Source organism: Hibiscus syriacus, unplaced genomic scaffold, assembly GCF_006381635.1.
Source record: "Hibiscus syriacus cultivar Baekdansim isolate YM2019G1 unplaced genomic scaffold, ASM638163v2 tig00005929_pilon, whole genome shotgun sequence".
NCBI classification, from domain to species: domain Eukaryota; kingdom Viridiplantae; phylum Streptophyta; class Magnoliopsida; order Malvales; family Malvaceae; genus Hibiscus; species Hibiscus syriacus.
This window is the reverse complement of record NW_024062071.1, coordinates 552,401-575,826: the sequence shown is the minus strand read 5'-3', so window position 1 is coordinate 575,826 and position 23,426 is coordinate 552,401. Positions and strand designations below refer to the sequence as shown.

At 33.3% G+C, this 23,426-nt stretch overlaps 1 protein-coding gene and 4 pseudogenes across 1 annotated transcript; 2 read left to right on the top strand and 3 right to left on the bottom strand.

Moving 5' to 3' along the window:
* Positions 1-2,458: 2,458 nt before the first annotated feature.
* On the top strand, positions 2,459-5,459 carry LOC120200174 (annotated as a pseudogene).
* A 536-nt stretch (positions 5,460-5,995) lies between these two features.
* On the bottom strand, positions 5,996-9,299 carry LOC120200175 (annotated as a pseudogene).
* Positions 9,300-12,174: 2,875 nt separating this feature from the next.
* On the bottom strand, positions 12,175-15,216 carry LOC120200176 (ubiquitin-conjugating enzyme E2 4-like). Its single transcript, XM_039201077.1, has 7 exons — positions 15,095-15,216; positions 14,898-14,977; positions 14,490-14,604; positions 14,279-14,331; positions 14,064-14,192; positions 12,305-12,510; positions 12,175-12,257 (listed from the first exon to the last, which is right to left on the bottom strand). Exons 1-6 carry the CDS (start codon positions 15,136-15,138, stop codon positions 12,377-12,379), a joined length of 555 nt encoding a protein of 184 aa, XP_039057008.1. The 5' UTR covers positions 15,139-15,216; the 3' UTR covers positions 12,175-12,257; positions 12,305-12,376.
* Positions 15,217-20,856: 5,640 nt separating this feature from the next.
* On the top strand, positions 20,857-21,338 carry LOC120200064 (annotated as a pseudogene).
* Positions 21,339-21,754: 416 nt separating this feature from the next.
* On the bottom strand, positions 21,755-22,406 carry LOC120200063 (annotated as a pseudogene).
* Between the last annotated feature and the right edge of the window lie 1,020 nt (positions 22,407-23,426).

Sequence of the window (23,426 nt, the reverse complement as noted above, 5' to 3'; positions counted from 1 at the left end):
GTCGTTGAGTTGTGCCGGAAACTAATTAGTTATGTCTTTTTGTAGCATTATTGGAAATTTTTAATCGTTTTTTAAATATTCTACCAAGAAAAAAAAAAAGACGAGATTAAATTGTTTTTTAATTTCTAATCGAATCAATAATTTCATGGGTAAAGTATACAAACTTTCCCCGACTATAGGATACTCTTTATTGAGTTATCTGACTATTAAAAACTCATAAAATAGTCTCTCGATTGTAAGGAATTGTTTTATTGAGTGACGACACTGAAAAGTTATAAAATGATCACTCGACTATTCATTATGTTATAAACTCATCCTTTTTTGTTAACAATTTATCGATCGTCTAAGTTAGACGTTAACATGTTGACTGAGATATGATACTCACTTGAGATTATGAATCATATTTTATCATATCTCAGTCATCATGTTAACGTTTAACTCAAACTGTTGTCATATTTTATAACTTTTAATAGTCACGGGACTCAACAAAGCAATCCCGATGACCATTTTGTAACTTTTAATAGTCAAAATACTAAATAAAGAAATATACTATAGTCGAGAGACTATTTGTATAAGTTATCCAATTTACTCTTCAAAAAAATAATGATATAAAAGAGGAGATTAACTTGTTTCTTATTTTTGGTAATAAAAATAGAAGGTCAACGCTAAGAGAAAAAAAAATATTTTAGATAGTATTTTACAGGAAATATTAAAAAATATTAATATTTTCGGTAACGTCTTTCTTTAGTTGTATATTAAGGCTACCGCACATGAGACATCATCCGATAAGGTAGTTATGTTGTACGACAACCCTAATATACGGCTAAGGAAAGGCCTTACCGGAAATGTTATTTTTTTAACATTTCCAATAGAAAAAAAAATAATATTTTAGGTAGCGCTTTATTGAAAAAATATTTAATATTTTCGGTAGAAAAAATAATACTTTAGGTAGTTTTTTACCGGAAATATTAAAAAAATATTAATATTTCCAGTAACGCATTTCCTTAGTCGTATATTAAGACTGTCGTGCCTGAGACATCACGATGAAGGTTATTTTAATTTTCCTTGATTCTTGCACACCTAACCCATATTAAGGATTTGATTGTTTTCATTTTAATTATCAAAATTTTTAAAAACATTTCAATCACTCATTATTATATGTTACAATTCGACTATTAACTCTTATAATGATTAATGACGATGTGATACATTAATCAATTATTATTTTTTAATTTAACTCTTAAACTTTATGAAAAAGTTAATTTAGCCCTAAACTTTTGTTTCATCTATTTTTTACATTGTTTAAAAGAGTTAAAAATTATATCAGCTCCAGAATTTGGCCAACGTGTTCCACTGCTCATTATTATCATCGATGGCCGTTGGATTTATAAATTTTTAGTTCAAATCTCTTATATCTCTGTATACATTGAACTCTACAGCCTTTCGACTTCCTCTTTTCGATATATCTAAATCCATCAACGAAACACATTGATTTCAACTACATTGTTTCACATCTTAATTGTTCAAGTGTCGTGTGATTAGGGCAATGAGAGTTGGCAACTCAATAATCAAATTGTAACAAATCAATAATGTAAGTGACTAAAACATACCTTTCTTAACTTAGGCGACTAAAATTGAATAAAATTGAAACAAAGGTGATCAAAATGATAGTTTACCCCTATCAAATTCAAGTATCAAAATGTATTAACTTACCAAATTCATGGGTCGAAAACTACATCACCCCAAAATCATTATGAACATTCAGCCCACCCGGTGATTGAAGCATTGAAGATCTGGAATCATTGGTTGAAAGAGATTTGATATGGATTGAAATTATTGTATCTTTGTTGTTGTAAATCACACTGCCTCACGCCATAATGAGTGTTCTTAATTTGTCTCTTCTTTATCATTCCCATGAAGTCATTCATGACGACAACTCGAAAAATGTTTAATGGACACATAATGACTCGATGAGCTTTTGTTTCTTCACGGAATCGAACTCTAAAATTCATTCCTTGGATCTGGGTTTTTCTTCTTCTTTAACTCCATGGAAATTAGTATACAGATTCGATAGCTCAGTGAGTCGTAAAAACCATATCCTTACAACTCGTTTTTACTGAGAAAAGAAAGCAATAAAATAAGTATATTCTGTTTTGTCCCCATCCGCGTTCATTTATTGTGTACGTACTTGCTTTCTTTTTCTTTGAATTTCCATTTTTTAATTGTTCATTAAGACCAAGTTTCCCATTTCATTGATAATGTAATTAGATCACATTAATGTCTACCTATTTTTGTCTTTTGATTGCTGTGTTTCAATCAAAGTGTGTTTTTACTCTACAGTGTGCACCTACAGTAGCTTAATTGCAACTTGGCCCACTTGATTATATGTTAATCACCATTGTTTTTGTATAATCTATCCCCATTTTCATCTGCTTTTTCAAGCTTCATAGCTACCCCCAGAATAAAAACACCAGCCTTTGGGTTTGAAGAACAAAAAGCTGTTGGTTTTGATGTCTGGGTTGTTTGTGATGAACAAAACAAGAGCATTGTAGTTAGATAAAAGAATCATGAGCCTCAACTGAAGTTCATGTTTTTAGATGATGAAGTGTTTGTAAAATTTCCACAACCAGAGGTATCTTTCAAATGGCTACTGGGTTCCGAAATCAAGGGAGCTTGAGGAAACAGCTTGCTCTTGCAGTGAGAAACATCCAATGGAGTTACGGATCATCTGGTCCATATCAGCTAGTCAGCCAGGGTACAACTTTTTGCCCCATCTTTAAACCCTAAAAGAATTTGAGGTAAATGTCTTTTTTAACATGAATCTCCATGTTCTTGCTATTAATGTGAGCACTTTCAGGGTCTTGGAGTGGGGAGATGGCTATTACAATGGAGATATAAGGACAAGGAAAACAGTTCAACCTTTGGAGCTCAAAGCTGACCAGTTAGGTTTGCAGAGAAGTGAGCAACTGAGAGAACTCTATGAGTCCCTTTCAGCTGGTGAAAGCAGCCCTCAAGCTAGAAGACCTTCAGCTGCATTATCTCCGGAAGATCTCACTGACACCGAGTGGTATTACTTAGTTTGTATGTCATTCGTGTTCGACATCGGCCAAGGGTAATCTTTCTTACATCTCTTCTTCATTTTGCTCAGAAATTCTAACCGAAAACATTCAATGTTTTATGATTGTTGATTCATCGTCTCAATTGTTGCTAGATTGCCTGGAAGAACATTGTCAAGTGGTCAGCCTATTTGGCTTTGCAATGCTCAGTATGCAGAGAGTAAGGTGTTTAGTCGTTCACTGGTTGCAAAGGTAAATTCATTTTCATATGCTTCGATTCTTGGCTAAATTATAAATATCAGTTACTAAGCTCGTAAATGACGGTTCGGTTTTTGTTTCCATGGCCTGGAAATATTGTCAACCGGCTCTCTCAGAGTGCGTCTATTCAGGTATTGATCCGGTCTCACCGTCTGTCTAATTTATTCTCATTTTCCGATATGAAAACGAACATAGGTTACAAGTGATCAGACAGTAGCATGCTTCTGAAATCCTTAACGTTTGTCTTGATTTTCAGACAGTAGTATGTTTTCCGTTTGCGGGAGGTGTAATTGAGCTTGGTGCGGTTGATCTGGTAAATTTTCGGCTATATTTTTAATTTTGTTTTATTGTCGTGGGAAGGTTTGCTTTGATGCAGTTTTATTACAAGTCATGCTGTTATGTTGATTGCATTCTGCAGGTTTCGGAAGACCTCAGTCTCATTCATCACGTCAAAAGTTTGTTCTTGGATTCTCCACAGACGATTGTTCGGAATAAATCCATTCGAGTTGATGGAAGAATTCAGAACAAGAAAGATCCTGCTTGTCCAGCTCTCGATCCTCGTACCCTTGATACTGAACCGAGCCTTGTCTTAGGCTGTGAGCAACTAGAAATGGTTTCTCCGATCGACAGTTTGGATGGAATCGAGCCAAACCAACCAACAGAAGATCCATTTATGATTGATGGGATAAATGGTGGGACTTCTCAGGTACAAAGTTGGCAATTCTTGGATGATCTCCATTCCTTGAATTCCTGTGACTGCATATCTCAAACCTTGGCGGATCTTGGAGATGTTCCTCTGTGCCAGGGTGAAAATGGTAACAATAACGGTTTGCAAGAAGTCGGAGAGTGCGATCAAACAAAACTGGCCACTTTAGATCCTGTAAATGATGATCTACATTACCGAACTGTTTTGTCGGCCCTGTTAAAGAGCTCGCACCAGTTGATTTTGGGACCGCACTTCCAAAACTCGAATAAGGAATCCAGCTTTGTCAGCTGGAAGACAAATGGCCTGGTGAAATCTTGGAAATTAAAAGATGAAACCCCTCAAAAGTTACTGAAGAAGATATTGTTCGAAGTTCCTCGAATGCATGGTAAAGGATTGCTTCAATCTCCACAAGATAATGATGTTGGAGATGCAGCTTGGAGACCGGAGGCTGACGACACTTGCGTAAATCATGTCTTGTTGGAGAGGAGGCGACGGAAAAAAATAAATGAACGGTTTACAACTCTCAAATCATTAGTCCCTTCTAATAGCAAGGTAGTAAAAGTTCTGTTACCCTTAGTTATTCATACCATGGCCATTGCTAATCAACTGTCTTTCACTATGCAGGTTGATCAAGTTTCTCTACTAGATGATACAATAGAATACCTACGAGACCTCGTGCGACGGATTGGAGAATTGGAATCTTGCAGAGAGTTAACAGAGTCGGAGACAAGAACGAAAAGAACAGTTCGGGATCATGTCCAGCAAACATCCGATAACTACGGCAATAACAAAGTCACCAATGGAAAGAAATCATCCTACTTAAATAAAAGGAAAGCCTGTGAGGACATCGACTGTGTTGCATCTAAAGATGGCTCAACCGATAATCTAACTGTCAGCATGAACAACAAGGATTTGACAATCAAGTTTAGATGTCGGTGGCGGGATGGAATTTTGTTCGAGATCATGGATGCACTAAGCATTCTCGATTTGGATTGCCAATCGGTTCAGTCGTCTACCATTGATGGGATTCTCTCCATGACTATAAACTCCAAGGTAAAGACCCTTTTGTTCATGCTTTCTAAGAAAATGTTTAAGAAACCAAATCTATGATATCTTTTTCGGACATCGATGAACGAAGTTATCCGTGGTTATTGCAGTACAAAGGATCAAGTGTTGCAAAACCAAGGACAGTGAAGCAAGCATTACAAAGAGTTCGATCTTTAACCTTTTTGTAACATTCTAGTCAGAGCAGACAACAAGGTTCCCGGATCATGTCGGTTCGAGACTGCAATGCAAGGTGACCGAAAAAATCGTAAATCGATTGCAGTATAATGTAGCTTTGTAAACAGCAATTTCATTGAGAAAAAGTGAACTAGAACACTCATCAAATGCTTTAAACAGGAAATGGTGGGGGCAGGGCAATCCATGATTTGGTTACACAGTGTTTAGATGTTGGCAATATTATATTTGTTCATCCACAAGCCAAATCTTAAATAGTACAAGGGTGCTTAATAGGAGTGGGTGTGGGCCTTGAATTGATGGAATTTTATAGGGTTTTAATCATGATGATTGCCATTAATCCATTCAAATTTCCACTATCAAAAAGATATCTCATCCTTTAGATTTTTCTATATAACCAACCAATATCCCATTTATTAATGAATTATTCATATTCGGATATTACAGAAATTAATTATCATAGTGACTTCTTCAATTCATTATGTTTCATTCACAGCATCAAAATTCTAACTTTTTTAGGGGCATTATTTGAACGTCCAAAAGTGTGAGGACCAAAATTAGAATGATTTGAAATGTTAAAAAGTTTGGACCAACTTGGAATGAAATTCATGGTTTGGGGATAAAATTGGAGTATTCAAAAGTTTATAGACAAATTTAGAATGATGATCAAAGTTTGAGGATGTGTGTTGCAATTAACTCTAAAAAAATAGACCAACTTTCTTGTCTAAACCTATTTTGATATACAACGCGTTAGAAATATTTACTGCTTGTAAATTACACATGATATTATAGTTGCATAACAGTAAACAAAATTTAACCCCACAACTCTTACGGGTAAATTTGTCAATGCCATCACTGCATTTCCAACTTTTAACACAGCAAAATCTTTCACTGTGTACCCAATTTTCTCAAAATTACCAACCTCGTTACTTTCTCTGAACTTTATGTACTTGAAGCAAACAAATGGACTGTAAATTCTGGGATTTCCAGTGCCCACAATTTCATCTGGTGCTACAATTACCCTTTGATCTTCAAAGCACCATAAGAATGCTAGTGAAAACCGGTTCCGAAACCGCCTCAGAACCACCCGGTGTTCGGACGATCTCAACCGGCCGTTGCTCCAAGCCTGCATTGGGTCCCCTATGTTCACTACCAATGAATTCTCACACGGATGAATGTTCAATCACTTGCCGTCTTTCGATCGCATTTGCAGGCCGCCGAGCTCGTCCTGAAACACGATCGTTATGCAGCTCATGTCGGTATGCATTCCGAGCCCTTCTACTTCCTTTTCTTCGACGCGGTTTATAATTCGAATTCCTCATGTATCCGTGGCAGTTTCCGAATTCGGAATCGGATAACTTCTTTTCGTAACCATCTCCTAGACTCTTTAATATGATCTCAACGATCATCTTTGACAGCTTCGTCATATTGCTCCCATACTCTCTGTAATATCTCACTGAAGAGTCAAAGAACCAATGCACATCAATAACTGATAGTTGATTGTTTCAAATATTTTTTTTCCATTACGCTCTAGTTTTCAATACAAAAGTTGAAAATAATAATTTATTTAAATAAATTCGAATTTTATTTATTTTAAATTTTACTTTTATGGTATATAAATAATATGTGAAAAATAACTTTAAATAAAAATTATGAGAAATAACTGAAAACAAGTGTCGTAATGATCTAAATTAGGGTAAAAATTTAACCCATGAAAATAGTAAAAAAGATATTAATCAAGAGTGAATACAATGTAGCATATGGTCTAAAGATTCTTAACTATTTGATAATAGAATGCTCAAACACCCTTGCAGTTTCTGATACTTGAATTTGAGACCTTTAAGAATAACAACCATCACTTTAACCATTGATGTAATTCGATTTATGTAGAAAAATAATATAATTATCTCTTCGTATAATTATAATAATACATTCACTCTATATTTTCTCGATTAAATCTTTATTTTATTTAATAAAAACATAATTATATAAGTGTACGTGGTCGAATGGAGTTGAGATAAAAGTTTCCAAAAAATTCGATCAATCTTCCTAAATTCAAGCCACATGATGGATAAAATATCCAGGTCAGACTCTAATTTACTAAAAATTTAATTCGACTAAACTCATATCCATCCCTAATATAAATTAATAAAAATCAATTTAGATCAATTTTTCCCTTAAGACTCGATTCGTTTTTTTTTAAAAAAAAATAGGAGTAAACATACGGTCATTGAACTTTTCAGATGTTTGTATTTAGGTCCCCCAACTTTTACAACTTGTAATACAGTCACCAAATATTTAGTTTGTTTGCATTATGGTCCACGATGTAACTGCCGTTAGTGTAAATTATATAAATGGTCACTAACTTTTTAGGCGCTTGTATTTAGGTCCCCAACTTTTAAAATTTACAAAAATCATCAATTACATCCTAAACCCCAAATTCTAAAATTCTTCAATTACATTCTAAACCTCAAATTCTAAAATACTTCAATTACATGCCCAACCCCAAATTCATAATTCATTCTCAAAATATACCATAACAAACTAAACTTAAAGCATCAACCCTAAACCCTCAAAACATAACCCTAAATGCTAAATTTTCCCATCAATTAACCCAACATAATCAACAACATTTAGTTCATTTTGGGTCTATAACAATAAGTGATTATGTTGGGTTTAAGATTTAAAAGTTATATTTAACCAACTCTAGGTGAACAATACTCAATTCGAATCGAAAAAATTATTTTTGACTTGAATTTATTCAAAAAAATTGATACAAATTGGCTTTGAGTTGTAATTTCATAAACTCAACTTAAAAAAATTCAAGTTAAAATCTATCTCAAATTTTTTTGTAATTAGTGAATTAATTTTTAAGTTTGAGTCAAGTTCCTTGACTCTGTATAATATATGTATACCACATATGAAAAAATATGAAGAAATATATAATTTGTATATGATTAAAAACCTATTTAAATTAAAATCGAATAATATTACAGTATTATAAATATTTATAATTAAATTTAAATAGAAACTCGAAAACTCAATTAAATTTAACTTGATTTAAATTTTATAAACTCAAATAAAAAAACTTTAGTCAACTATTTTATAAATTGAATTGAGTATTTAAGTCCAACATAACCCTAAACCCAACATAATCACTTATTGTTCACTTATAGTTGATTATTTTTTCCGAAACGATTATGTTTTGAGGGTTTAAGATCACTGCTTCAAGTTCAGTTTGTTATGACAGATTTTGATAATGGATTATGAATTTGAGGTTGGGCATATAATTGAAGTATTTTGGAATTTGAGGTTTAAAATATAATTGAAGTATTTTGGAATTTGGGGTTTAAGATGTAATTGATGATTGTGTTGTAAGTTTTAAAAGTTGGGGACTTAAATGCAAATGCCTGAAAAGTTTAGTGATTATTTATATAATTTACCCTAACGGAAGTGAAACATCTGTTATGTCGGAAATCATATTGCAAATGAACTAAATGTTTGGTGACTGTATTTCAAGTTTTAAAAGTTAGGGACTTAAATGCAAGTATCTGAAAAATTTAGTGACCATTTGTTTACTTTACCCAAAAATATTACAAATTAATTATATTTTTTTAATAAAAATAGACCCGAACCGAATTATTATCAAAGGTGGTAGAAAAGAGATGAACAAAATGATTACCTAAATCCAGGTCTCCCTTGGCCAGAGAGCTCATCGAAGATAGCCATGGAAGAGGCAAAGAAATCCGGTCCACTCACTCTAAAGCTCTCGAAGTAAGGAGAAGCAATGAACCGGGGAGAGTACGTTTTCAGACACAACGACGGACCGAGCTTGAGCTTGGTGTCGGAACGAAGGCAGAACACATCGTCCGAGAATTCCCGAATCTTGGTAAACAGATTCTGTGGAATCCCATGGTTGGTGACGTAAAAGAAACCCCATTCCTCACAGGCTTTTAACAGGAAGATGAAAAAGAAGACGACAAAGACGATACGCTAAGATCAAGTACTGGGAGCTTTAAAGAATCTTCAAGTTCAAACATTTTTATTATTATTTAAAAAACCATAGACAAGACAAGACAAGATCCTGGGCAGTTTCTGGAATGGTAGGGTTGTTAGATATAGGGTTATAGGGACGATGAATGTGCTTTTGTGGATAAACACTGCGGCACATTAGGGTAAATGATTGCGTTGATTAAAGAGGAAAGGGACATTGATTAAACACCATTCATTAATTGTTGTAATGAAATGATGATAATGGGGAAAAGATAGAGTTAACTGGACCTGCCATCCTTAATTATGGGAAGTCCCGACAGTTTTAAGATACGATTAAAAAAATACGTTATTAATTTTATTATAAATTTTTAAATTTTTTTATAAAAAATTACTTAAAATATTATTTTTTTAACGATTTTGTTATTATTGGACATTTTACCGGAAATGTTAAAAAATATTAATATTTTATATAGAAATAATAATGTTTTAGATAATTTTTTTACCGGAAATATAAAAAAATAATAACAAAACTGATAGTGTATTTTCTTAACCGTATATTAAGGTTGTCGCATTGTAGAAGTTGTCATTACTTATAGTTCAAATTCTAAATTATATGTAAATTTTAAAATATTTTGGGTAAATTATATGTTTAATAGTTAAACTATCAGTTTTGGTAATTAAGTTTTAATACCTAAATTTTTATATTTTTTAAAGCATACACAATGTTTAGTTTTTATTTTATTTTAGTACCCGTATTTAAGAACTTAACGGACATGATGATGTGGCACAATTTTGGTGGATGGACAACTAATTCGAACGATGGACCACAAGAGAATGGTGAGTCGACCAACATAGTTCAGTTTTAAGCCCATCGGACGGTGAACCAAGGAGATCAGAGATGAAGAAATCGAAGAATCTATCGTCATTTTGGGGAGATTGAGGCGTTTTCCAATGAAACAGAGGTCGAAATCCCGTTCAAGGGGTCAAAAAAATGTGAACTATAAAGTTTGGGCTTCATTAACCGATGGATATGATGGCAGACGACTGTAGACGTGGCGATCAACGAGTTCATCTGTTAAGTTTTTAATGAAGGAGTACTAAAATGAAACAAAAGCTAAACATTAGGTACGATTTAAAAAAAATGAAAGTTTAGGTACTAAGATAGACAAAACTGATATTTTAGATACTAAACATGTAGTTTACCCCAAATATTTTAATCCGGTTTTTAAATTATCAATGTTATTTTAAAGTTTAACAAACTCTTTTAACATTAAATGTCAACTTGGCTATGTTAAGATGCATATTTAAAATATATGTATCAAATTTTAGACATTTTATATCACTGTATGAAAACTTGAATATGATTTATTTAAAAATAAAGATGTGAAATTTTTATACGATAAGTTTAAATTGTTTATGTAATATATGTAAATGTATTTAAAATTTGATCCATAAATTTAAGTATGTTCTACGTTGACTCTAAATTGACATTTAGTGCTCAAATAATGTCTTAAACTAACAAAATGACTAATATAATTTGATATTGATAATTTGAAGATCAGTTTAAAATATTTTAAAATTTATAGACTAATATAAAATCTTGTCATAATTAGATTTATAGTTTTAAAAAGAAAGTGGTGATAGTGTTTATGCAATTTTAGTATTTTCTAAAGTATTTTCTTCTTGTTTTTAAAGAAATTTTATACATTTTAGTTGTATTTATGCCGACCCATGACCATTCCTAGGCTAGGGCTTGATAGTCGAATCTAAACGTACCCAGCCCAAGCTTCTTCTTTTTTTGGTTCACAGATGATACTAACATACTATTTCCATGGAATTCTTACGTTAAACTTTGGGAGAAAAGGTTTGAAGAAATCTTCATTCCTTTCTTACAAAAAAAAAAGAACAGTAATTGTTTGGAAAATAGTTGTGGTGACAGGCCGCAAGCAGGGCAAAACTTTCGAGATAATATTCTGAAAGAAATTAATTCACGAGCTAATGCACTCCCAAGATTAATTGCTCAAATAAGGTGAAATCCACAGTGTTAGCCACTCCTGGCGACCTTATAGGTCGCCATGCACTCCGGGCGACCTACCTTGCTCAGACGTCCACACGTCCAACACATAGTCGCCATGCCCTCCGGGACCTTGTAGGTCGCATGCCCTCCGGGCGACCTACCTCGCTCGGCTTCCCTCGGATTCTCTCGCATAGCTCGCTCGGTTGCCCTCGGATGCCCTCGCATAGCTCGTTCGGATAGCCTCGGTTGGATGGCCTCGGATGCTCTCGGATGGCCTCGGTCGGATGGCCTCAGATGCCCAGCGTGTTGGGACGTGCATGGCACATGCAATCTCTTGTAGCTCGCCGGAAGACATACCTAGTAGTCGCCGGAAGACATGACCTAGTAGGTCGCCCGAAAGGCGACCTAGTAGCGCCCGACATGGCGACCTACGGCCAACACTGTAGATTTCACCTTATTTGAGCAATTAATTTTAGGAGTAATTTATCTCGTGAATTAATTTTTTTCAAAACATTATTTTGAAAGTTTTGCCCCCACAAGCAGTGTCGAACGTGTTTATTTCGACGTTTTGAGTGGCTATTATTCTTCCTCTACAGTGGCGAAAATGGCAGGTTGATGGTGGAGGGTGCAATGCCAGTGCTTGTCAGTACTGCAACTTCTTATCAGTTTCAACACTTTTTCTTCTGCAGCTCTGTCAGAAACCTAACACATCAGAACAACAAAATCATCCTAAGATTTCGTAGTGTACTAAAGGAATCTACGCGCAGATCCAAGGATTTTTGCTTTTACCCAGGATTTTTAGTACATTTTCTTGTGTGGCCATGGAGATTCCCAATGGTAAAAGCTTTAATCCATGCAAAATCACAAAGGGTAGAATCCATAAGCAGAAACATTTTTCTCTTCTTGGTCTTAAAACAGAGGATGGATGTTTTGAAATATCAAAGCGACGGTTGATTTAATTTACACAACATACATGGAAAATAGACAGAAACAAAGGGGTTGGTAGGGCCCCCACGGTTTCTCTGTCAAGTTCAAATTTTCCTGGAGCTGAATATCAATATACAACACAGACAATTTCACTAGTGAAAAGGGCTATCTTATGCTGCCCTAAGGATCGGCTTTCCCTGCGATTTCCTCGTCATCGGAGGCGGCGTATTCGTCTTCGCTCAACTCTTCATCACTGGACTTGTCCTCTGCCTTTGCTCCAATGTCTTCTGGCTTAGCATATTTCTCACAATATTCTGGATAATCAACAAAAAGGGTCATTAGCATTGCAACAATGATTGGCATTCTTAAACAGACATCGAAAGGCCAAAAACCGACGAATGTTTCTGCAGAGAGAACAATATTTGCAATGCCGGTAAACAGCTTGGCCAATCGATACACCTGCTGTTGCATTATCTCTTACTAAAAATCTTTCTGCTTTGTTCAATCAAGAACACCTCGATGTTGACAGAAAACATATTATTTTCCTCAAAATCAAAACATGAAGGGAATCAAAGATTTTCTGATTTCAAATTACTTTAGGCCATGTATTTACCGTAACCTACCTCCAAGCTTGCAGAAGATGACATGAAATTATTGTTACACGGTCAACAAAAGTTCCAATTTGTGTGGAAATGATTCTAAAGTAACTTGCAGGTAACTAAAACCACCGCATAGAAACAAAACCAGCTAACTTGAAAAGAAAAGTGAATGATACACAGGTATATCAGTCAACTGGGACGAACAGAAACGAAAAAAAAGGATCGGAGTAGTAGGACAATAACAAGAAAATGTTGTAAAGAAAGAGCAGAACAATGAGATGTTGGTACAGGACTAGTACCATCGTCAACCTTCTCACCTACATGGAATAAACCATGAAAATATAAAAAATTATAATGCCAAGGCATTCAGAAATTAATTCATACTAATGAGGAAGCTCAAGATTGGAGTTGCTAGCGGTGATTATTCAATTGGTGATTATTCAATTGAGACGAGTGGAAATTTTTTGCATATTCAGAAACTAGTGCTACATGGATTCTACAGTGGTTGAGGAACATGCGGTTCAAGTTTGGTAAAAAATGAATTTACAGCTAGTAAGGAAATAAAAAAAAACAAGATAATCAAGGACCAAATCATAAAACAATCAAATTACTTGGCCAAAGCTAAAGACCAAAAACGACGTAGTTTTAATATTCAGTGTTTCAATTATTTGAACTTTTGAAATTCAAGTAGACTCAACTCAAATCTGAACTACTAATTCGAGTTGATTCGAATAACTTGAAATTCAATAAGATCGATTTTTTCGAGTCGAATCAAGTTTTGGTCACCCCTAGGTGTTGCAAACTTTAGACTAGTGATAAAGTTGTTGTCCTATGTTGCTTCAACTCTTCATTTTGCTTAAATTACCCATGTCCACGGCATGTTCAGACATGGTTGCGAGGACATGACATACAAAAGAACCTCTAAAATACATAGAAAAACTTGAAAAAGAATTGAACATATAGGTGTAAAATACATACCCACAACCGTTGCCTATTACCAAGTCCAAGTAACATAGTTGTTAACAACTCCATAACATGAGGTAAAAAGCATACGCATAAAAACAATTTCCATGCTCCCAACATATGAGATTTAAGACCTCATTTGATTTCTTTCGAAAACACGGGTAGCCAATAAAAATTCTTGTAAGCACCCTGCTGCCTTACTTCATTGGCTTTAGGAAAGCAGGAAATCCAGACCATTACTTTTGAGCTAGGCATTCAAAGAAAAGCTTAAACAACACATAAAAGGTCATGCAAAAAAAGCTCACCTTTAACTCTTTGGTCATAGGCAGCACGGTCGCGCATCATAAGTGCAGCAGCTTCTCCATTCAGCGGGTCCGATGGGTTTGGATACAAAAGAAGTTGAGGAAGGAACACTTCAAACACATTCACCAGATCTGAATTCGATTGCCAAGTTCAAGCGTAATATCAGCATCATTAAAGCAACAAAGAATTCGGAAATCGAACATCGTGCCGCACTCACCGAACATGGGGCTCCAAGTCTGGTTGATGACATCTAAGCAAACTGAACCAGACCTGAAACTCATTGTTCAAAGATATCATAAATCATAATAGATCATTCACTAGTAAAAAAAAAAGTTACCCATTCTAAAATTACCTCAAAGAAGTTAATACTACCTCTAAGAGAGTAAAATCAGACTAAGTTAGAACATTTTAACATCCAAAAACCTTACATTTCATCAACATTTGGGTGGTAGATCTTGTTTATAAAGCCAATCGATGGAGATTTATAAGGATAAGCATCTGGCAGCTCCACCCTAATCTTCCACACACCACCGAGGTAAGGACCTAGAACCAAAACCTCGTCCTCTTTCAGAAGGTTCAAAGAACAAAAACGCTAAGAAACACGAACATACAGATAAAAACTAATCTCCAAGCTTCAAAATCATCAAAATAGAGAAGCCCAACAACAATAATCACACGGTCAACATACTTCCAAGAGAAAAAAAGAAGATAACTTCTGAGATAAATAAGACGGAATCGAAATTTGAGCAGAAAGTAAACAGATAGATCGTGGAAATAAATGAAGAATTAAAGAACAAGAGGAAGAGGAAGAGGGGTTAAAGAAGACGATTTTTTACTGTCTTTTGGTCCATTGAATTCAACATAAAATTCCTGCATGCCATCATTGATCATCTCGACCTTGTAGTCACTCATCATCCTAGAGAAAAAATCAATCCAGCAAAAAAAAATTTTAAAAAAAATCAACACAAAAAACAAAGATAATACAACGAATTTCTTTTAGATGTAATTTGGGTCAGAAACAATAAATCATTACAGTTTCATCAGGTCCATCTCTCGGCGTTTGCTTGGAGAAGACATCTTTGTTTGGGGATACTTTGGAGAGGAAAAATAAGGAGAAAAACTGAGATTTCTTCACAAGCAAAAGCAACCCCAGAAAAGTTGTACAAGCATCAATGAAGTGAATCCAGGAGCTTATATATATGTGCAGCCACCGCAGTACTTTTACCCTCCAGTGACTTCTTATTTTTACTTTTACCAAGACTGTAAATTTTGTTGAAATTCTTAGCCTCAACTATTTTTTTTCCTTTTCATTACTCTTTTTCATTGAAATTTACTAAAATTAGTAAAAAGTCAATAGAATTATTTTATATTATACACGAATATCTTTTATCTCTATTTAAATTTTATACATATACAAGATTTAATTACACTATGTAAAATTATTTAAGTTTTACATCTTTTTAGGATCATTAGTTGAGAGAAATTAAAAGTTGAAATTAACAGAAAAAATGAAAAAATATTCACTGAAAAAAATAAAGAGTTAATCTCAGCTTTTGAATTTCTTCGATCCAATCATCGTGAAGATGTGTAAAACTATCAGAGTTTTACACAGTATAAGACGATAAAATTTTATTCCTATCTTTTTTACTAAATTTGGAAGTGGTTATATTTTTCATTTATTTATGGTATATATAGTTAAATATATATATTAGATGATTGATTTTGAGATTTATCATATAATTAAATTTTATATAATAAGTTTGATATGATATATTGAAATAAGATTTAAGTTCTTAGAATTTTTATTATAAAATTAAAAGGAATAGGGTGGATATCTATCATTGTTGCTCGCCTAAAACAATTAGTGGATTAAAGCTTGCAGCTCTTGCTAAAGTCACCCATCGCCTGACCTACCTTCCATTGTCTTCATAGGCAAAATAATTACAACAATTTCATATTTTATTTATATAAATGTAAAATACTATAATTATAAATAAAAAAAATATAATTACATCATATATTCATAGAGGTATTAGTTCGAGCAACTATTTATAACGTATATATGCGTTGTCAGTGACTAAGAAAAATTCTGAATAAATATTATCTTTTAATCACCTAAATTATTAAAAAACAATGAATTGTATAGTATATCTTTAAATTATGATACTAGTTCTAAATTAGTCCCTAAATGTCTGATCATTCTAATTTCATCATCACACTATAACTATGTTCTAAATCCATCCCTAAATTTTAGAACATTCCAAATTCACAGTCAAACTATGACTTTTGAATCGGTCCCAAACTTTTAAATGTTGCAATAACATACCCAAGATCATTAAAAGTTTGCAATCAGGGTCCTCGCAATCCTCTACCTCTTCTAATTTACACAAAATTATTTGGTTCTCTATTTTATTTTTCCTTTCAAACGCATGGTTTTCTCGGCTTAAAGTTGAGTGCTGAGTTTAGACAATGAAGATGCAGGTAGAACGAGATCCGGCATCATTGTGCTAACTTCTGGTTCCGGAAAATATCCAGTCGGCGTGTCCGCGGTACACCGGAAGAAGACGCAGATGATATAGCCCGTCGTGAAGCACGTTGCCGTCGAGATCGACGAGCTCAATGTCGGCTGCAAACGGAATGGTTTATATGGAATGCAAAAGGAGCATTTACAAACAAAGAGTTGATCTTTACAATTACACTATTTTTTTTCTTCACTTTTTAATCTCTGAAAAGCATATATAACTAAAACTGGTGCTTCCCATAAAGTGAAAGCTTCAGAAGCAGCCATGGCGGTTGAATGGAAACTGATATAAGCTGAAACTGTTTGTAAATGTTCCTTTTGCCACTGTTTCATCTCCCACCCCACGCAATGTCTGACCAAAAATGCTTTTGAAATTAACAAATACGCAAAATTAGGATTAATATATTTTAGGGTAAATTACGCATTTAGTATCTAAACTATTAGTTTTATTCCGTTTTAGTACCTAACTTTCATTTTTTTTCAAAATCATACCTAGGGAAGGAAGGATTTATGATAGGGGTGAACTTGAACTTATAGAATTCGAGGGGCCAAACTTGAACTTATAGAATTCTAGGGGACTAAAACAGATTTTTATTAAAAAATATATAGAATTAATCTAAAATATATAGTAAATTTAAATTTTCAAGGGTGACCAATTTGCCTAGGTCCATCTTTGATCATACCTAACATTTAGTTTTGATCTCATTTTAGTACCTCGTCGCTAAAAATTTAACATGGTTAATAACTAACCTATGAGTTTTGGTCCGTTTTAGAAACTAAAATATCATTTTTTTTATTAATCTAGAGTAAGTACAAGTCAATATATGTTCAAAGATAACTCTTAACCAATATTTGACATTGAACGCTCACATTCCTGACATTACTAGTACTCAAACCGATGACCTCAATGAATAACAACGATTAATTTACAACAGAATACGCTTGATTCGTGCCTTATATTTTAACATCAATAATGACAGAAATGAGGTGTTTGTAACTTTGTACTCATTGATTATTTAAGTTATGATAAGAAAGGGTTCGGTTGAAAAACAAACATTTGAATCGTATATATAAAGTGTAATCTTTTTAATTAATTATTCAACTTTAAAATAATATTAAAATAAGATTTCAAACACATAATTTAATTAAAAATATTAAATATCTATTTTAAGATTCGAGTAAAGGGATTGAACTCGTTTATTTATTGGATAATTAAGCCTAATCGAGTAAATTCCAATAATTCATTATTTAATTCAAAGAAGATGAAGTGAAATAGTACCCCTGTTTGACAGCCGTGTCCATCTCTGGTTGAACATGCAGCTTTCGGAATCTCGGCAGTTTCATCGTTACGCGCGAACCGGCCACGTATACGTGGACGGTTGTCGGCTAGCGTTTTCCGGCATGCATACTTTACATCACCATTGCAAAAGAGAGAACAAACAAATAGAACATATTCAGAACTTCAACGACACAATAAACGGACACAAACCAAACGATTTTAATAAAGACACAAAAAAACAGAGGATTTAAGGTAAAAAAATGATCTGGACCTCGAAATCTCCATTGATCAAGAGATTCGTCATTTTTCCGGCGAAAGAGTTGTTCTCCGGTAAGCTTAAAGTTTGTCCTTGAAAATTCTGTGACGATAAATTTGCTAAATTTTCATCATTGTAAACAGAGCCGGAATCCAGTTTCGATCCTTCGTTTTTCACTTCCGAAGAACTCAAACCGTCGAAATTCTGATACTCTTCTTCTAAATTTGGACGACTCGTCGGAGATTGAAACTGGGTTGTTTGATGAAAGGTGGGACTTTGGTGCAGCTGGTCTGGGTTTTGTGGTTGGTTTCCATTGTTGTTCAACAAAGCTTGAAGATTATAATCAGACGAAGAAGAAGAAGACGAGTCGTAAGGAAGATCGAATGGTAAGTTATAATCAAGCGTTTCCATTTCAGGGACGATGAAGGAAGAGTAATCAGAAACTGAAAGATTATAAGACATTATTAAAGAAAACCCAAACTGAAACAACTTTTGGTTCAAAATCAAAGACAAAAACGCAATGAAAATAGAAGAAAAATAGAGAATTTGGTTGATTTTTGTGTTTGTTATTCTGCAGGAAACGGACGGAACGCAGCACAAAGTGCCACTCTGAGGACCTGAGTTTGTTGAATAGAAAGTGCTCATTACATGGAAGAACACGACAAGAGCCTCGATTTTCAAACACTATACATGTAGGTTAAGATTTAGTGATTGAAGTATGTTTGATTGATTGTTTGAGTAATTAAATTTAATAAATTGTTTATAAGATGTCATTGTATATATTATAAGGTAATGTATGTTCATAATTTCTTTAATCATAGATAACGTACACATATTGAATATGTAATTGCTTGAATCGAGTAACTCTAAGAAAACAACATTTTATTTTACTACTAAGATGAATTTAAGGGTAAAGTATGAATATTACGAATTATATTTGGATGATCATTTTGGTCAGTAAACTTTTAAAGTTACAAAGTGATTATTAAAATTATCAATTATCACATAATGGTCACTACAATGCTATAGTAGTGTAAGATTTTGATAAATTTAGTGATCAATTTATAATAATTTGATAAATTTAATGATTATTTTCAGTTATGATTCTGTAACTTTTAAAAGTTAAATTACTAGAATGATCCTTTGAGTATAGTTTAGTGACCTCTAGTGTACATTTTCCAAATCTAATGATTATTTTATAGTAATTCAATATAGCTAATAAATTATTGATAGTAATTTTTAAAGTTTGGGGATTGAAATAACTATTTGAGTACAGTTTAGTGACCCATGATGCATTTTTTCCAAATTTTAATATTTTTTATTAAACTAAGATGATTACAAAGTAATATCTATTCTAAATAACTTCAACCATTTCACAATAAGCATTCAATCAATCTGTTGCAGACGCTGGTGCTCGAACCCGTAACCTCTAGAACAACAACGATTCCTTTAACCACTGGCAAAGTTGGTTCGTGCCCAAAATTTAATAATTAATTTAAACGATTCAATACAATTTAATAATCAATTTTACAATAACTAATAAATTTAATAACAATATTCAAATTTAATAATTAAAATAACCATTTAAGTATAGTCTATGTAATTTATGTTGTCTATTTATATATGTGCATTATGTACTTGGTTTGAGAACCCGTTTCTACGAGTCACAATGATTCAATTAAATTTAGAATCAAATTAAGTTAAATCCTTTCTAAATTCATCAAATACTTTTAGTAGTAAAAAATAATATTATTATATTTAGAGGTTATGAGTTTGAGTAATCGTTTATATGTTTTGTACGTGTATATTATCAATTAATTTAAGAAAAATATGAATAGATATTTTCTTATAATTATCCCATACTATTAAAAAAAGTTAAATATTTTTCTGAAGATAATCAATAATATATATTTATAATCTTAATTATTGACAACACACGGTAAACAAAGCACTCAAAATTTCTAAAAAAATAAATTTCTTTAATCACTAAAAATACTTAATAAATTCACACTTCCACCAATATTTATCACTTGCTAACAACTTTTGAAGGATATATTTACAATTTATTTATTTATTTTTCATCATAAATAGCATAAGGTTTAGTGACATATCTACCGTTACCCCACAGATCTACCGTTACCCCACTCTTGAGTGTGACATAATAAAAGTGTCCAATTTCTAACAAACTTTCTCTATTCTCAATCCTTTCTAAGATTAAAAAATGTTTTTTTTCTCATAATAATAATAATACTAATAATAATCTTTTCATGAATTAAATAAAGAAATATTAAAGTTATATATCATTTAAGTATTTGGAATTTGATTTTCTTCTGTTTTAAGAAATGTTATTTTTCTATATTTTATATTTTTAAAAAAATTAAATTTAAGTGTTAGGATTGTTAATGTTATTTTATTAATTTCATTAGAGAATATTAATTTGAAGGGTTAACTACTTTAAATACAATAAACCTTTAAACGTTGACTCGTTTATATCACCAACGTTTTAATTTTGTCAATTTTAACATTAATGTTTACGTTTAAGTGTAATTATATCACTCCACCGTTAATGGTTTAACAGAAAAATAACATAGCAATGGTATGTCGTGATGTGGATGCCTCATCTAAACGACGTCGTTTTGACGTTTATATTTTAGTGCTAAGAAGATTCAAAATGAAGTCGTTTTGCTTGAACCCTAATTTCCCCCGGTGACTAAACTCAAAATTTCCAATTATTTTTTTTCTCTTCTTCCTCCTCATCTTCATCTCCTTTTCCATGGTTTTCTTGGCAACCAAACGAAAGGGAGCAATGAGGCCATGTTTGTGATCAAAGCATACAGGACCTTAAGAGATAGGGGTCCTTACCCTGTTGATCCGGTCGTCAAGGATCTAGATGGAAGTTTTGCCTTTGTTATCTACGACAGCAAGACCGGGACAGTGTTTGCCGCTCTGGTAATTAAAATCAAAACTCATCATCACCCCAAGTTAAAATCTTGGAAATTTGAGCCGAAGGGTATACTTAAAAAAACAAGTTTTGATTTTTCTTTTCAGGGCTCAGATGGTGGAGTCAAGCTATGCTGGGGAATTACAGCTGATGGATCTGTGGTGATATCAAAGAAGGGTGTGCCAAATCCTTTGCCCCATTCCCAAAAGATACCCTAAAATTTGGAACTAATTGGACTGACTGTGGTTCCCATCTAGGGTTTCTTTTGTTTTTCTTCTGATCAAGTTTTTTTCCTTTTCGGTTTGGTATTTTTGTAGACAGAAATTGAGGTGGTTAAAATATACATCAGGCCCTTCCATTTGGTTGCCAAGAAAACCATAGAAAAGAAGATGAAGATGAGGAGGAAGAAGAGAGAAAAAAATAACGGGAAAATTTGAATTTAATCCCTAAGAAAATTAAGTTCAAATAAAACGACGTTATTTTAAATTTTTTGAGCACTAAACTAAAAACGTCACGACGACATAATTTAAACGAGACATATACATCAACGACGTCACGACATATCGTTGTCGTGTCATTTTCTGTTAAATTATTAACAAAAATATATTATAATAAAAATGGGTTTAATGGTAATAATTTATTTTTAACAAGTAAAATATTTAAATTTCATGTATATATTATATATGTACACGCACACAAAAAAATAATTGATTTATTGTTTTTCTTTAAATGTGGTAGCTATAAAGCTTGAATCTGAGAATCACCGCCATAGAATTCATGGATCGAAGCAGCCCAGAACGTCTCATTAAAAGTCTCTTGCATATCATCGGGAACGAGAATCGTCCGGCAAAGAGGACACGTTCTCTGATCGTATCCCATCCAACGGTCCAAACAGCTCCGATGGAATACGTGTCGGCAATTCACCAGCCTCCGAATCTCATCCTCCCCTTCGAAGTCGTAAAAACACACGGCGCAGCTACCCGGCGGGTCGACGAGGTCGGAGAACTTCACGACGGGCAGAAGGTCCTTAAATAGCAGAGCCTAGAGCGGGGGTATCGCGGTGGTCCGTGGCGGGAGAAGTAGAGGCCGAAACATCGGCATCCGCCGCGTCGGGCGGAGGAATGTCGGGTTCGAGTAAATCGGGGAGACCCAGATACAGAAAAAAACTGAAAATGAATCTGCGAATGTAAACGAGGAGAGTAAGTATACGGAAAGCAGCACCGGCAAGACAAGCGGAGTATGCTACCGGAAAAACCCATGAAAAATACACAGAGAGAAAGACAGAGAATCGTGGAGAGACGTGGGTTGATATATAGAGAGATTCCAAGTTAATTACTATATTGGACATGCTGTCTTTTCAGTGTAATGTAATCTTCACTCCAAGTTGTTAATTAGCAGTATAATAAATAAAATTCATTTTAAAATAGTTGATTAAGATTTATTTATTTTTTGTTGGATAGTTATTTTCAAATAAATTGGTCCATATTCAGACGTACTTGTAATCTCTCAGACGTGGCACCAATATATTGGTCCATGTTCCATAGATTAATTTGTGTTTACATATACAATCAGTTAGTCATTATTTATAATTACATTAATGTAATTTTAGAATTAGAAGATAAATCAATCACGGCAATTTTGAAAACATTACCTTAAGTAGTTTCTTAACCATTAGAAAATGTCTCTCTTCATTGTATGTTCAAACAATGTACAAAGATTTCTTTTTTCTTTTTATTTTGTTGCAATAGTTAAAGGGTGGGTATTAGATTGATTCAAATTAAAAATTTTGAGCTAATCGAATTGTTGAGTCTTACTTTATGATTTAAATTTATTTAAAAGCACAAATCGAGTGACCTCAATGATAAAGGGTAGGGGTGTTCAAATCCAGATACCTGGGTCTTCGGGTATTTAATTTTTCAACTTGTGTCCCGACCCGTATATTGCTCAGGTAACTGATTTTTGTGAGTACCCGATTTTTTTATCATTTTCAAATTATTAAATTTTTTTACAAAATAAAATTATATTATTAAAAAAATATTATATTAATTATTAAACATACAACTAATTGGTGGGTGAGTTTTTTTTAAAATTTTATTAGTTTAATTTAATATATAAAATTATTAATAATTAAACATGTAATATTATAATATAAAAAATAAATGTAATAGGATATAAAGGTAACCGGTACCTGAAAAATGTAATTTTGTGACTCGGGCCCGACCCAAAAAATGTCGGAATTTTTAGTTCGGGTCGACGAGTTGAGTCAACCGAGTCGGTATTTTTGAACACTCCTAATAAGGGATTATTGTTATTCCTTGAGATCTCGAGTTCGAGCACAAAAAATGTAAGGGGTGTGAGTGTTCAATAT